Source organism: Tasmannia lanceolata, unplaced genomic scaffold (assembly GCF_043159265.1).
Source record: "Tasmannia lanceolata isolate RefF3 unplaced genomic scaffold, GAP_Taslan_0.1 ptg000007l, whole genome shotgun sequence".
NCBI classification, from domain to species: Eukaryota; Viridiplantae; Streptophyta; class Magnoliopsida; order Canellales; family Winteraceae; genus Tasmannia; species Tasmannia lanceolata.
Window position 1 is genome coordinate 16,221,977 of NW_027518684.1, and position 16,573 is coordinate 16,238,549.

The 16,573-nt window shown below is 38.3% G+C and overlaps 1 protein-coding gene across 2 annotated transcripts; it reads left to right on the forward strand.

Annotated features, from left to right (window-relative positions):
- The first annotated feature begins 31 nt into the window (after positions 1-31).
- Positions 32-13,931, forward strand: LOC143882100 (uncharacterized). 2 transcript variants are annotated; one of them, XR_013252108.1, is made up of 6 exons: positions 32-487; positions 6,356-6,465; positions 6,554-6,922; positions 7,584-8,244; positions 13,096-13,295; positions 13,658-13,931. XR_013252108.1 is itself a non-coding variant. In XM_077385502.1 (5 exons), exons 1-5 carry the CDS (start codon positions 262-264, stop codon positions 13,203-13,205), a joined length of 1,476 nt encoding a protein of 491 aa, XP_077241617.1. In that variant the 5' UTR covers positions 32-261; the 3' UTR covers positions 13,206-13,931. The 2 variants fall into 2 exon arrangements, 1 of the variants encoding a protein (XP_077241617.1); XM_077385502.1 differs by having other exon boundaries at positions 13,096-13,931.
- Positions 13,932-16,573: the final 2,642 nt, after the last annotated feature.

Consider the following 16,573-nt stretch of genomic DNA (forward strand, 5'->3'; position numbering starts at 1 on the left):
TTCATTGTCCTTTCCTCCCGTATTTTAAAAATTTAAACAGAGGATAAACAAATGTTAGATCTGGAAGAAGAAGAAAAAAACCAGTACTGATTTCCAGTTACTGCAACCTCTTCTTTTCCTTAAAAAACCCCCTTAAAAAGGAAAAAAAAAAGAGCATGTAGAAGAGAAAGAGAAGAGAAAATGAAGGTGTTTTCTGCGGAAAAGCTACGGAAAATGGAGGTGTTTTCTGCAGAAAATTGGAGATTGAAGTAATTCTTTTCCATGGGGAAGGTTGAAGAAGAGCAATCTGTTGCTTTTCATCCAATTCCCGAAATCTCAGAGCAAAATTCTCAGTGTCGGTGCCGGATCCGGCCATTTGTCGGAATCCGATGCGTAGCCGCGCTGTTTTTTGGCGTGGCCGTGTTGCTTTCTGCGATTTTCTGGTTGCCGCCGTTCTTGCATTATGGTGCAGATCGGAGGGATCTGGATCAGGGGGAGGAATTTGAAGGTGAGAGTGGAATTTGAGGCTTTTTTTCCTTGATTTGTGTAGGTTTTTGTGATGTGCTAGGGTTTGTAGGGAGTGGCACTGGTGTGAATTGATGGATCTTGCCTACTTTTTTGATGAATTTTAGGGTTTTGAGTGATTTTGATGGTGTTGTTGTTTAAGTTGAATGTTCTTTCTTACTTCGTTTATTCGGAGGTGAGAGTGGAATTTGAGACTTTTTTCCCTTTAGTTGTTTCTGTTTTGAGATGATGCTAGTTTATTGGTAGCGGCATTGCTTTGAATTGATGGATCTCTTATCATTATTGGAGAATTTTAGGGTTTTGATTGATTTTGAAGTTGTTGCTTTTGTATACATGTGTTTTTTCTTTATTTGTGCGAATGCAGTAATTTTGAGATGATGCTAGGGTTTGGAAATAGTGGCATTGCTTTGAATTGATGGATCTTGCGTCCTTCTTGGTGAATTTCAGGGTTTTGATTGATTTTGTAGTTGTTGTTTGTGCAGAAATGTGCTTTTTCTTTATTTCGGCGAGTGCCGTAATTTTTTTGCAGATGCGATCTTAATGTTATTTACGGAGGGACAACATTTTATCGTCATTGACTTCTTTACGTTCCTTGGTCAATTTTGTGTTTTCTTTGATAATTTTAAGTAATATTTCCAGTTTTATAGGTTTATCAGTTGATGTAAACCTGAATTTTGAAGTTATAAGTTTAGTATCTTCTATTAAGTTTGTGCAAATCTAGTTTAGTATCTTCTATTAAGTTTAGTATCTTCTATTAAGTTGTGCAAATTCATTTCTAGGGATGTACTCCTAATTTAATTTTTTATTTTTGTCTGCATGTAAATTATGTTATAGTCTTGTCATCATTTCCAAATGAATGATCTCATTCTATTTTGGGGAAATTGGGTATGATTTACAATCGAATCATAAGATTCAATCTAAAATCGCAAGACTCGTACAAATTAAGATTCAATTGTGAGATTCAAATCGTAAGCCATACGATTTGATTTGAATAGTAAATCGTAAGATTTTCAAAACTAGTCTTGTTATGTGATTTATCTGTATTGGTGGTGTTAGAAGTTAGTAATTTAACTTATTTGATTAGCTGGTTTCCTTCAATACTAGTTTATTCAGATGCCTTGTTTGACATTATGCTCGATCATGCGGGAGATGGGTTAGCTGTGCTGTTTGGAGAGTCAAAATGGATTCCTCTTTGCAGTAGTATTTCCCATGGTTTTAAATTTCGGCCGAAATGAAACGAAATGGCCGAAATATTTCGGTTTCGGCCACGGCCGAAGCGAAATTTACATGAAGTTGTTTCTTTACAAGATTTCAGAGAAATTTCACTGAAATATCGCCGTTGAAATTTTGTTTTTAGCATTTTTTTCAAAATTTCCACCGAAATTTTAAATATGTCCACCGAAATTTTAAAAATGCCCACCGAAATGTTATAATTTCCACTATAATTTATGAAGTTTCCACCAAGATAACTGAAATTTCCACCGAAATCGCTGAAATTTACACTAAAATTTTAGACATTTCGGTTGAAATTAAAAAAAAAAAACCGAAATCATTATCATATTTTTTCAATATTTCAGTTTCGGTGGTGGTCGAAACCGAAATTTAAAGCCTTGGTATTTCCTTGGCATGGTGCATGGTTTCTGAGTTTAATGTTATTGTATGAACTAGTTTACTTTTGCATTAGTTTCCCATATGCCTTGCTTTTCCTTCAGATCGATGATCTGAATTGAAACTTTGAGGGAAATGGCTGAATGTGCTTTTTTGGGATTGAAATATAAATTCTTCTTTGCAGTGTAATCTCCTTTATTCTGTAGGTGGAATCCAAGTTCAAAAGTTATGGATGAACCTGTTGACTACTCCACGTCTTTTTTCCCTGTTAAGGTTGTTGTCTTGATCTAGAAGTTCAAACAACATGGGTTGGGACTCAAGAGTGCTGATTGGGTGGGCGGTGTGGGTGAGGGGAGGAGGATTTGATATATGAGTTGAGTCCATGAGGATCAGCTCTGTTTGCTGTATTTCTTAGCTTTTAAGACATGGATGTATTTGATTTGGGTGTGCTTGCATTTATATTTGTGGAACATAACTGACTTATATGCATCATAACATGGTGTAGTTGGTTATCACGTCAGTCTAACACACTGAAGGTCTCCTGTGTTCAATATAATATTTTCTTTTAAAAAAAATAACATGGTGTATATAATTTTTTTTTTGAAAATGGTGGCTGAACTTTATTAGAAAAAGGAAGACCGAGATGGTCAGTACATGATAGGATGAAGAAGAAGAAAGAAAAATTACAAAGAACAAGAATATAAAGAGACAACAGGGAAATGCTCAAGGATGGTGACAATCAAACAAAGCCAAGACCTCCTTAGACACTCAATCTCTCGCAACCTATGGTAATTGTATATGCTCAAGGATACTTATATTTCTAGATCTATATAATCTTCTAAGTGTAGATGATGCAATAGGATTTTCCTATTATACCCCTCATCTCTTATACAATGTGCTAGGGATACATTTGTAATTGTAACATCTCATTTATTGTATAAGAGACAAGCGAGACAAGTCGTGGGTTTGTTCTCTCATTTTCTCCATTTGTGGGAGTGAGTTTTCTACTACATGTAGACCTGGCAAAAAGTGACCCAGACCCGCAGGTCCACCCGGCCCGCCCTTAAATTCCGGGTCCGGGTCACCAATCTGTGACCCGTTTATAATTGACCCGCGGGTCCACTCGGCCCGTCAAAACTGGGCCGGACCGGGTGGACCCGCGGGTGCCCGTAGAGAATTACAAAAGTTTAATTTTGCCTTTTTTCCTGTAATTGTCATATATATTTTTATTTTCTTTGTAGTTTTTTTGGTAATTGTCATATTTAAATACATTCTTTTGGTAATTTTTCTACTTTGCTTCCCTTTTTTCGGTAATTTTTCATTTAAAACTTAGTAACCGTGTGATTATTATAAATTGCTATTATTTTATTGCTAGCCACCTGTGCGCAACTCGTAATTCTGTCGGATCTTTGCAGCAAAGGATGTGGACGAGCCGAAAAGTAGACTCGGGGAAGGTGGCTAGTGAATCCCTATTTTTAAAAAAAATCTTTAAAAAAATATGTAAGAAATCCGGGCGGCCCCGTATGGGCCGGGTCCGGGTCCAAGCATAGTGACCCGTAAAATTTTCCGGGTCATTTTGACCCGGCCCGTTTGACCCGGACCCGTACGGACCGGGTCAAAACCGGCCCGGCCCGCCCGTTTGCCAGGTCTAACTACATGTGGAAAGATGCTTAAGTTGATGCTAAAGTTCTGGAGATATGTTTTTATCTTTCCCCAAAATAAAAAAACATGTTTACTAGAAATCACAGGAGAATATCATTCATACCAACATTGCGAGTTATACCGACAATATGGGTTGCTGGTTGAATTGCTCCTTTTTTTACATTGGCTTGGAGCTTTGGTAGGCATGTAGCTTGTTGATATCTAGGGTCTTCCCATTGCCAATGGTTACCTTGTGCTGATGTATTCATAACCTTGTTTAAATAAATTGGTTGCTTATTTTTCTAATTTTATTTTAAACTTCTGTGGGGTTATCTCTGAAGTCCATTGGAATCTTTCATACCATCTTGGGTGAGATCTGAGAAAATGATATTCCAGAAAAGCACATCTACTGAGAAGGTGAATCTTTCATACCATCATGGGTGAGATCTGAGAAAATGATATTCCAGAAAAGCACATCTACCGAGAAGTTAAAAGATATTTGGATTTGTTTGAAATCTGAGCTCCACATTTTTGTTGTCTTAGGCTCTGTCACACCAAATATGGATTCAGCCTGTTTGATGGGGGCAGCATATGCCTTAATTGGTGGGAGTGCAACCACCATGAAACACTGATTATGTTATTTCCATGTACACAATTTAGCTCTTTTCCAATTCATGCTCACCTATAAAAAGAAAATAAAAATTCAGAATCTTTTTTGTTCTACCCTGTGTAACCTAATTCATCGGTTCGCTCGGTTCAGGGTCGGGTTCGGGTTTGCGATTCATGGTTCACAACTTTCATATGAACCTGGTTTGTAATTTCCATACGAACCCACTTCGCTCCTTTCATTAGCTTATGTTTGCTCTATTTCGTTAATTCCTTCGCGCCGGTAGGCTAAAATTGCCTACATTCCTTTAATACTTGAAATTTACAGCATCCACCCATTTTCTCTATCAAATTCTATAAATGAAAATTACTAAAAAAGGCTGATCAAAATCAATTGACTAAATTGTTAGCCATGTCCCTTGAGCACTAACCATCCATTTGACTCATTTAGGAGTAAAAAACAGGGTATCACCATCTTAAAAGGCAAAGAGAGCAGTTTAGTTTCAAAATAATCCATATTTTGAAATGAAAATAGCATACAACACTAAAATAAATAACATAGGAATAAAACTCAATTTTTCTACAGAACACAGGAGTCATTAGAATCCTCAAGTTTACCTTGAATGGGCATCTTAAATTATGAAGAGTAGTAAACCTAGCCACGAAAGAAAGAATCTATATTTCTTAAATGACCACATCAAAATGAAAAATAAAAGCAACAAAAAGGAAAATTGACCCTGAAATTGAAGATGAAACACTATCCAAACCCTTCCTAAACAATCAAACAACCGAAGTCACCAAACTAAAAACTCAAAATTTCAATAAAACTTCCAAATCAATTCATGTCAATTGAAAATTCACTAAAAAGCAAAGAGTAAAGATATAAATGAAACCCTAGAACTGAACAAAAGTCACATTCAAACTCATCTCAAAGAATTTCAAGAAATAAAAGTAACAGAAAGGAAAACCATGGCCCTGAAATTGAAGGTGAAACACTATCAAGCCCTTCCTAAACCAATCAAGCAAACAAACTCACCAAACTAATCACATAATTTTTCAATAAAACTTCCAAATCATTTCATGTCATTCGAAAATTCTCTAAAAAGCAAAATGAAGAAACGTAACCCTAGAAATGAACAAAATTCCCATTCAAATTCATCTCAAAGATAAAAAAATCAAGTAACACAACACTGTGAAAGTTACTTAAACAAAGAATTTTTCAGCAAATTACCCCAAAAAGACTTGATACCCATAGCGTTCCATTCATAGTCAACAGATCTTCTTCTACTACTTCATCGGCAAAAGGTAAATATCATCGAAAACCTTGTTAATATTCACTATACACCACTTGATATCTTGAAGCTTGAACAGGTTCCCAGAAACGGTGGGACTCACTCTTCTTCTCGAGGCTTGAATTGTTGAACATCTTCCCTTCTTCACCATTTTTTTTCTTCTCATGGTTCTTATTAATTGTTAAACCCTCTCAAATCTGTGAAAAGTGCAAACTTCCTAAATCAAAGGAATCAGCAGAAACAAAAGTAGAAAGCTAAACAGTCCCCTCACAGCATCTACTCATGACTCTTGCTGCTTAGTAAAGTGGAAAGAATCGAGGATGGCATAACAACTTTGTGTCTATTACTTTGCAAACTTGATGCTAGAATTTGAAATGAAGGACAAAAGTTGTGAAGTGGTATCTTACTGAATTGGCTGCAGCCAGGCATCAGCATTAATGAATGACTTTTTTTTTTAAAAGCGGTGTCTTCTGTTGTATTAGGATTCATTCGTAATACTATTGCCATCTGTTTCTGATACCTGTGGTCTATGGATTTCAATACATTTATTATTAGTATTTGTTCAAATCCCATTATCACAACTGTAAAATCTTATGCTTAATTTAAATTATCCAGTGTTGCACAATTGTGTTTGTTGATTTTTATTTTGCTAACAATCTACTAGTAATTTGGTTTGTCAAGATACTGACAGTGTATCTCTTCAGCCCACATATTAGCAAGCTTTAACGTGCAAAAACCAGTTTCTCTGCTGAATGCAAATATGCTGAACCTTGAAACTGACATCTTTGACGAAATCGCTGTTCCCAATGCCACGGTACTCTCTCTCTCTCTCTCTCTCTCTCTCTCTCGCACGATCCGGTTTATGTTTTCATTACAATGATCTAACATGTTAAACTAACCAGGTGCTTGTTACATCACTGGAACCTCTAGCTGGATCAAACTGGACTAATGTGGTGTTTGGGGTCTGGCCGTCTGCAAAGCATTCAACCATACCTTTAACTAGCCTAAGCATACTCAAGGCCACTTTTGTTTCATTGGTTACAAAGCAGTGGATTCTACACTTGACTCCATCCTTGTTCGGGGATCCATCTTTCTTTCAGGTGCTGAAATTCCCTGGAGGAATTACTGTGGTCCCTCAGCAGAATGCATTTCTTCTGCAAAAACAATTCCTTTTCAATTTCACCTTAACTGCCTCTATTTATCAAATACAACGAGTTTTTGACGAGTTCAAGAGCCAGCTGAAGTCATACTTACGTCTCAATTCATATGAGGTTTGGTCATTTTTCGATCTGTTCTGTTGATTCTACTTATTTTTAATTCAGCTGTCCAGGGCATCACACCATGATTATATTTCTGTAGTTTGGCTTGAAATACTAGTATTAATTTACAGTGTTGTTTTTTGACGCACACGCACACACCCACACACACATACATATATTCGAATTGATAGTTGGCTTTTTATATATACCATGTGATAGACGTAAATAACTACTCCAATGATCCTAATTAATCTCTTTATCTATTAGTTCTGCACTTTGCATGCCATAAACATAGATCATGGTGGTACCTGGAGAAAGACCACAATAACCCTGGCAAAGCACTTTGTTGTCATGGAAAAATAGATAGGATAATTTTATGTTTGTGTCATCCACAGATGGCAGGCTGTCCTCTTTGCCTCTTACATGATTCTAATGTGAGAGAAAAATGGATGGCTCATCTTTCCTGTGTGTGATGAAATACCTCCCCATCTTCTAATGGTGGGAACTAAAAATTGGGTGCATTCGTGGTCTTTTTCTGTGACAAGTTTAAAACACTGTAAGCACGTATAATTTAGATGATTTGAAACTTGTATTTTGCCTTTTAAAGTATATTATTAGGCATTTGGTAATTTAATGACATACTAATGGATTGATTACATTCCGTGGGCTGCAGAACTTACATGTTAGCTTGACAAATTTACAAGGTTCGACATTGGACCCTCCAATTATTGTTCAGAGCTCTATAGTTCTTGCTGTTGGGAATCTTCCTCCTTTGCCAAGGTTGAAGCAGTTGGCTCAAACCATCACGGGTTCTCCGGCAGGAAATCTTGGCCTTAATCATACTGTGTTCGGTAAAGTAAGACAGATTCAACTCTCCTCCTTTATGCAACACTCTCTCAATAGCGGTACAAGTGGAAGCACATCTTTGCCACCAAGTCCAGCTCCTCTGCCTCATCCAAATCATCAACCCCATCATCACCGGCCCCACCATGACCATTATCACCACCATGATGCTCAACTGGTTCCTGCACCTGCTCCTGAACATAGTTATCAGGCCCCGTCTCCCTCTGGTTGCCGATTTCGATCTCCAATTAAGCACAAGGGCGGGGATTATTCGGCCCCTAGTCCGGCACCAATCACTACTCTCTCTCCACGATCTTCTGCTGCCCACCATTTGCATGCAGAAGCGGCGCCTTCTTCTCGGTCACACTCTCACTCCACACCTTCTCCTTTGCCAGCTGTGGTTTTTGCTCGAGTTGAGCCTCCCAGTAAGAACATAGCACCTGTAAAGCCTCCTGATGGAATGATACCAGTTTCACTGTCACCATCTTCATGTGAGTTTGTTTCCTTAATGATCTTTTTTAACAGCATAGCTTACAGTATAAGCTGCTAGTTTCAGGCTTTCAGCTTTGTGTAGATGCAAATTGGTTGTTCGAAGCGGTCAGTTTGAATATAACTTTTTTCCAACTCTCTATAATGTCGTATTCCAAGTTTCCGACAACCACTGCATGAGGGTTTCTTCTGGATCAAATCCTGATTGTGCAAATTGAAGCTTTCCTTCTCTTGGATCGGATCCTGAAGGCAGATATGTTTGTTAGAAACTTATCAGCTTGACAGGTTCTTGAAGATACTTATTGTTGTTGTAATCATTTAGGCAATTGTTATTGCTATTTTGGTTAGGCAAGCTTTAATTTAAGCATATCAAAATTTTCCACATGTCCTGGTTTACTGACTCATAGAAGAATGTTGCATGCTTATCAGTTTATTGGTGACCCTGTGAAACTCGCTTGATAATATCGTGTACATTGGCCTGTCCTGTTCTCTTTTGTCTAGTAGGATAAATCCCAAAGCATATCATTGCTTCTGTCAACTTAAAAAAATTTGGACATGGGATGGGACAAATTTAGTGACAAAAATATTTGTGAATTCAGGAATTATTTTAAATAGATTCAGGAAAAATAAAGATAGAGTAGAAAGATCCAAAAGAACTACATTTCAAAACCCACCATTTACCAATAATACAAGGAGAACCAAATATTACAAGCTTTCTAAGCCAAAGAGTTCATGCAAATAATTTCCACATATTTGCAAGATCAGATCACAAAACATAACACAAAATTAAATAGGAAGAACCCCAAAAGGCCTGAATTTCACACAGAAAATTGAGAAAGATTGAAACATCATTAAAAATACAACCACCACAAAAAGCCTGCATACTAGAGAAATCATAGTATTCCAAACTTCCATCTGAAAAAGAGACCATGCTACTTGAGAAACTTTAGGAAAAAATGGGAGTGCCTTGTAAATCAGAGGAGTGGTTTTGGTTGAAGGGTTGGGGATTGGCAAAATTTGGGGTGTGGTTATATCAATTTTAGCTTACATGAAGGTCTGCAAGAACTGTGGGAAGGCATCAAACAATGCCATGCTGGTTGAAGAACAACATTGATGCATCCCCAAGCATTTGCCCCCCTGAGTGTCAAAGAGAAACCAGAGTTGATGCGCCTATTGGTGGCCAAGGGCTGTCATACAGGGAGGTGACACTGATGAACACTTGGTCCTTGGACGGAAAATCCTGGAAATAATCTTTGGAAGGGAGGATATTTGGTGGAAGTTGATGCAGCATCGACCAGAAGAAAGGCATATCTGTACGGGTGTGCGGTCGGTTTTATTAAAACAGAGTGGTGGAAGATCGATGCGGTGTGATGGATTCAAAATCGTTGGTTTCTTGGAAACCTATTAAACACCATTCGTTCGGGAGGGGGGCAATGCCACATTAATTTTGGATCTGCAGCCAAAGTGGGGTAGGCAGTGAAGGAGCTTGAATTGTTGGAATTATTCACGTTCTCCATTCTGGCGGGATGGAATGCTAACCAAGGAAGGTGTTTAGCCAAGGTCGGTGTTTAGGGGGATCTTGGTGTGGTTCTGTGACATTCTAGTCCATGTGGACGTGTGTGTGTGTGTGTGTGGGGGGGGGGGGGGGGGGGGGGGGGGAGACACTATTGGCACTGGGAGAATGCATGGGGTCACTTCGAAGAACGGTGTATTGGCTACGATATGGGTGATATGGAAGGAAAGGAACGCTAGGATATTCCGGAGTTTGACAACTTGTTCGATTTTCATTTATACAAAGGTGACCATATTCTATGTGAAGATCCTCCCCTGCTTTAGGCTCATCTCGAGTTATGACCTTTGGCGTGGATGGAGAGAGATATGCACTAGTAGGGAGCAGGTAGAGATCCCTACTCCCAGATGGGACCCTCCTAGTCAAGGGCTGGTGAAGTTTAACTTTGATGGGCCGAGTTTGGGTAATCCAGGGTAAATAGAAGTTGTAGTTTTTAGGAATGAGAGGGGAGCAGCCACGTGGGCGTTTTCAGTCCTTATTGGGATCAAAGATTCTTCTGAAGTTGAAATTGGGGCAGTTTTACTGAACATGAGGATCATAAATAGCAGGGATCTCGACAGACGTAATCAGGTTGTTGGGTGGGAGACTTCTTCATGTTTGGAAATTTGCGCACATGATTGAAGAGATTCTTGATCAAGTGGAGAACTGGAGATTGTACCAGTTATATTTTATCATGTGCGGAGATCTACAAACGATGACGTTGTTATGTTAGCTCTGCCAGGTATTGAGGGATAGGGATGTCTTGGCAATTTATGACTTCCCACTTGAGGGGATAGATTTATTGATGTATCTCGTTTTCTTTCATTGTTACTATTTTTATTCGTGTTCTTGTTCCCTTTGTATTGACCATCTCGGTGGCTGATGTTTGCCATAATGAAATGATCTACGGTTAAAGAAAAGTGTTTCTTCTTGTCCTTTATTAGGTTTAGGTAGGTAATTGCGGATGGGATTAAGTTTTCAGCAGGTTATGGGTTGGAAATGTCTTGTTATGCATGTGTACCCGAGTCTCTATAGGGTAGATTGTGAGAAGGATGTTTGTAGTTATGAGAGATTGGGGGGTAAAGTAGTTTGGGACAGAAGGAACTTCAAAGAGGATGAAAGCATCATCAGGAAAATATGGGCTTCGTACCTAGGAGGAATGTTCTTGGTCTGGTCATTCTTTCATTGCTTAATGAAAGGGACTGCCCCCTCATATAGGCAGATGCTGATTTGAAGGTCCTTTGCTGTTGTGCCTCTAGCTTAATTGGTTAAAGCTTTGGTTTTCAACCTTGAGGTTGGAGGTTCAATCTCATCTTACCTATAAAAAAACAGATTTGGAAGTCCTTTGCTTCGCCTATCCTATCGTCCAAGTCTTCTATCGGACAGTGGCTCACCAAAAGGTTAATACTCTTGACTTTCTCAAGAGAGAGCTTCAATTAAGCAAACATGTGTGTTCTTTTTTGGACTGTTGAGTCTTCTGACCACCTCTTTGTCCATTGCAAGCTTGGCAGGAGACTATGGTATGTTATTCTCTACATGTTTAACGTTCAATGGACATTCCCGGCAACGTTTAAGGAGCTTTTCGTTGGTTGGTAGGGTCGCCATCTTGGGATGAGGGGGCTCTACTTTTTGGCTGACAATAATATTTGCAGCGGTGTGGGTTTCTTTGGGAGGAGAGAAATAGGCCGGCTATTGACCACAATCAGTTTTCGTCAGGGAAGCTAATTGGGGAGTTGAAGAGCCTCTTCTCTTGGGCAGTGGTGTTGAAAAAATTACATGGATACTCTATTCAAGACCTTTATGGGAAGTGGGTGGAAATGATTTGAATGCAGGTGAGAAAGCAGAAGAGGAAAGAAATCCGATGTCCTCCCCCTGGTAGCACTATCAAGCTGAACTTTGTTGATGCTGCTGTTGGTAATCTGGTGTGGCAGGAACTTGAGGAATATTTACGAACCATGCCACTCTAGTGGGAATTGGAGGCATCTTTAGGAATCATGTCATTGACATCCTTCTTGCATTTTGCGGGCCAATGGATAGATTAGACTTGCCAAGCGTCATTGCTTGGGCGATGAATTCCTCTCCCGGCCATTGGAGACTTGCCGGGGTTGGCAACAAGGTTTTAAATTTCGGTTTCGGTTGTCACGGAAACGGAAACATTTTGGTTTCGGTGGAAATTTCGTCTTGGAACACTGTTTATCATTGATCAACTTTTTGTCCCAAGTCAATTGATATTAGGGTTGCATGTATAAAGATCTTTCCGTACACAGTCTGCATATAAGGATCCCTTTCTACCTGTCCTGCATCAATATTGCTTATTGTCTTACTATGGGTTGAGTGTCTAGGACACCAAAGTATGTGTAGCAATCGCTGGCCCCTTTGTATGCTAGCTTGTGTTCCTATTTTAATAATGTTCTTCTTACTGGTCCAGAAACAAAGGAGAATCAGAATCAACCCAAAAAATAAAGATAGGGCCGACAAAACCAAAATTTTCTATAGCAAACTGTAGCAAAGAAAAATAATCATAACCCATAATCAACAATCCATCACGTACCAACCATTAAAAAAAATAAATAAAAAACAATCCATCACGTACCAAAGAAGGAAAATGACAGATCAAACCACATTAACATTATTGTGTAACCAACAACCAACACCTACCTTGATAAATAAAAAATATAGATCTGATCATGCTGTGTTTTACTTATACATTCCAAGAAGCTTCAAATCTAACGGATATAATTCTAAAGAAAAGCAAAACAAGCCAATAATTTAAGCTTTAACCCAAAGAATGGAGATTGACAGAAAAAAGGAGAAAGGAGTAATGATGATTCACATAAACACATGAATTTTCAACTCACCAAGTTGTGATGGGATTGGTTCGCTGATTGCATCTTCAAAATTCTCTCTCTCTCTCTCTTTCCTATACTAGCCGACCCCAACTAGTTTGGGACAAAGGCTTAGTTGAGTTGAGTTGAGTAACACAAGTTAAAAATATCTTGTGTTAAAACTTAATAAAATATAAGGAGTGCTAGTTGCATATGCAAGGTCTGTGGATGCACCTCAAACATGCATGTATGCGTGTTTAGAATATGAGGACTTGCGTCTGCAGTTACGATTCCTCCCCAAGTATATATTTATTATTTAAGAAACTTCGATGATATTTTGTTTTTTACTTGAGCAACCAATTCATAAAATTTGGGGTAAATTTTGATCTGAAAATTTCCTGAATAATCACTTTTTTTTTTTTATGAAGTCCCAAATTTCATAAACTATGCTTATGACATTTGAATTTGCTGTTATGCAGCTTCTGTTGCAGGTCTTCCTACTGTTCGATGGTTTCAACAGTTACAGTGGGCATTTGCACTGCTACTATCTATGTTAATGCATTTAGTGAACATCACACCCATTTTCTAGGCAAGTGGCCTCTTCGGTTCTTTAACAGGGCTCGTGGTTTTCCAACAAATGCAATAGACTGGAGCTTTTGACATGGGAGCAATATGAATGGTGCGCTCTCACATTCAGGTGGTGGTATTTTTGTGCGTGTAAATATGAATATATTCGGGCCGGTTGATGTGTTTCAGGTCAAAGCCACAGAGGTGGCAGGCCCTTGTTAACACATCACTGATCTCTCCTGCCTCAGTAAAACTTACTCATTTGCAGAAATTAAGAAAAATGAGAATCGCCCCGAACAGAGGGGCGGATGTTGTTATATGAAAATATCTGTTTTATAGGAATTTCTAGGGTTCATTTGCAACAGGATGCTGGTTCCTTTTATTCTTTCCATTGCCTTTTGGTTGATAACTTTCTGGACTTTCTGAACAGTGAATTCTATATTCATGTGATAATAATACTTTCATTTTTGTTAGACAAATCGTAAAAGCAGGGGTCCGTCCTAGGTGATTGAAGGGATAGAGATGGAGAGAAGAGGAAGAAGAGAGGAATGGAGTTTGGAGAAGGGCAAAAGAAAAGGAGGAACCCCTCACTTTTTAAAGAATTTTTACATGTGTTCACTTATTCAAACCATTTTTTTTCCAATTAAAGAACCAAATTCAAAGCTTTAGAAATCTTGTATGCATTTGTTTCTTTAATGAAATGTTCCCAACGATTGAGAAAATTGAGTAGTTTATGATGTTTTCTTTTCGTCTTTGTAAAGGCCAAATGACTGGTCTTATTTTATTCATTGAAACCCATCTCAGAGAGCTTTAGAGTATAAAGGTTCTGAATATTTTGCAACTGTAATTGAATTCTTCAAATATTCTGTTGGCTACTGATATCGGCGCTATCATGTTTTGATAATTGCACTAACTCACCTTGTCTTTTCTTTTTTGATTGGCGTTCCAGTTTTTTTTGGGGGAATTGTAATAACCTTTGAGTGCTCGTTAAATAATAAAAGACAAGTTGAGTTAGTGCAAGTACCAAACATGGTAGTGCCAATATCAGTAGCTTATTATGTTCTCACCAAATTATCTTTCAACAAGTTTCTTTCTTGTAGGATACTTGCAGGGGAATGGCATCCAAACCCTTTCAAAAGCAAACACTTCAAGTCCATAATTGTTTTTTACCTGGCAATACAAAGGCTATTTTGAAACCAGAAAATGCAGCAACAGGCTTAGAACTGATTTTGAAAGTTCTGTTACATTTTCAACACTTGATATTTTATAAAAAAGAAAAGAAAAAAGAAGAGAATATTTTCTGTTTTTCCCATGTTCAATACAAAGATCATTGTCATATATGGAGAGATAGACCAGAGACTTATATAACCTAACTACACCTCTCTGATTATCTCTTTCAGGAGTGTTGTAGTAGGGAAGAAGAGGAGAGGGTTTTATGTGGTAGGGGTTTTGGCCTATGGATTGAAGCTCAAAAGCAGCTCATGTGTTGTGTTTTTTATGCTTTTTCTCAAAATTCTTACTCCCCTTCCATATGTGCATGCAATCTGGGCCTCTGAAACAAAAGACTATAAAGGTAATGCACACATGAGTACATAAGGTAAAGGTAAGACTATGATTTAGGAAAACACTTCCAAAATAGGATTTCACTTGGAAAATAAAGAGAGGTGGAATTGAACGAAGATTTGGTCATTTCCACTGGTTTTTTTTACACATTTGAAGGGGATTGAGATCACTTCCTAGTCTTCTTGAGCATAAATCACAACATATGGTTTAGACAATCCATATGTTGTTGACTATGGTCACAACAATAGTACGTACTCCGGTCGTCTGATTGGGACAATCTCTTGGTCATTGTATGTCTTATGTGGGCCCGATCAGATTTGACGGTCTGGATCAACCAAAGGTGGGATCAATAATAGTGGGACATGCCTCACTGTATCATAATCGGCTTGCCCGATTACAATAAACAGGGCCCGCCTCAGCGAGATCGATGGCTTGGATCATCAGATTTATGCCTACATGTGCCTCAATTTTCAGGCTTAAAATGTATAGGTGGGTCCCATTGACTTTGTGTTCCCAACTATTTGTTAGAAATCTCTTAGACCTCTTGATGGGCCCACTGTAATTCCTTACCTTTTCCCATTTATTCTCGAGAAGAAGAGAAAAGTGAGAGAGAGCTCTTGCACTTGGAAAATTAATAGCTCACTAAATGGCAACCAAACAATAATAGGAAAAGAAAATTTGCATTATTTAAACAGCTGTCATGTCAAAGGATACTCCAGTTTCCAAGATGCTCTTGGAAGCCGATTAAAACACAAAAGACAGGCTGAGTTTGTGCAAGTTTAAAATATGGTAATGCTAATATCATTGGCCATAATATTTTTAAAAAGATAAGCCATTGATATTGGCACTACCGTGTTTTAATAATTGCACTAACGCATATTCTCTTTTATTATTTTAACAGCTGTCAAAGGTTATCACAGTTCCCCAAACGCTCTCAAGCTAATTAAAACAGAAAAGACAGACTGAGTGTGTGCAATTATTAAAACGTGGTAGTGCTGCTATCAATAACCAAAAGACACATCAGAGAAAAGTAAGGAATCCATGTAATAGTTTCGAGAAATTACGGATTTTGTGCGCTTTTTGAAACAATCATCAAACACGGGGTGGGAAAAGACCCCAGTACGCTTCTTACATGACCGGAGCCCTTGTATGTTGCCCTTCCTGACAAATTCACAACCCAAAGTCAATCATTATTTTAAAGTAATATGTTATTATTTCTCACTTCTCTTTTGGTTGAAAATGGAGACATTATTGAATATTTTATTATTTCTCACGTCTCTTTGGCTTAGACCAACTACATTATTGAATATTTTATTATTTCTCACTTCTCTTTTGGCTAAGAACACCGCCGGAATATCAAGTACGCCGCCGGATATATAGAGTATGCTGCCGGATTTTCTGGGTTCAAACATGTGTTCCAAACGTATTGAATATTTTATCGAAATATCGAATATGCTGCCGGATTATAGAGTACGCCGCTAGAATATTAAGAGGTACGCTGGCGGAGATAATGGGGTACGCTGGCGGAATCTCATACAGAGAGGCGGTATTAGTAGATGATGCCACCGTTCCATATCGATGTCCACGTGTCGTGGATCTGACCGTCTATGCATATTGGCGACGGCCAAGATTTAAACTAACCCAAGGGTCTCCGGGTTCAAAGGAAAATTTCAAATCCAAACTAAACCAGCTATATATAGAGGTGCCATTGTTCCAAAAAGTTTTTAACACAAGTAAAGCATCCATCCGTCTCTAGTTATTTCCGACGGCCAAAATAGAAACGAACCTAAGGTTCTGTCGGTTCAAATGCACATTCAGACTAACCAA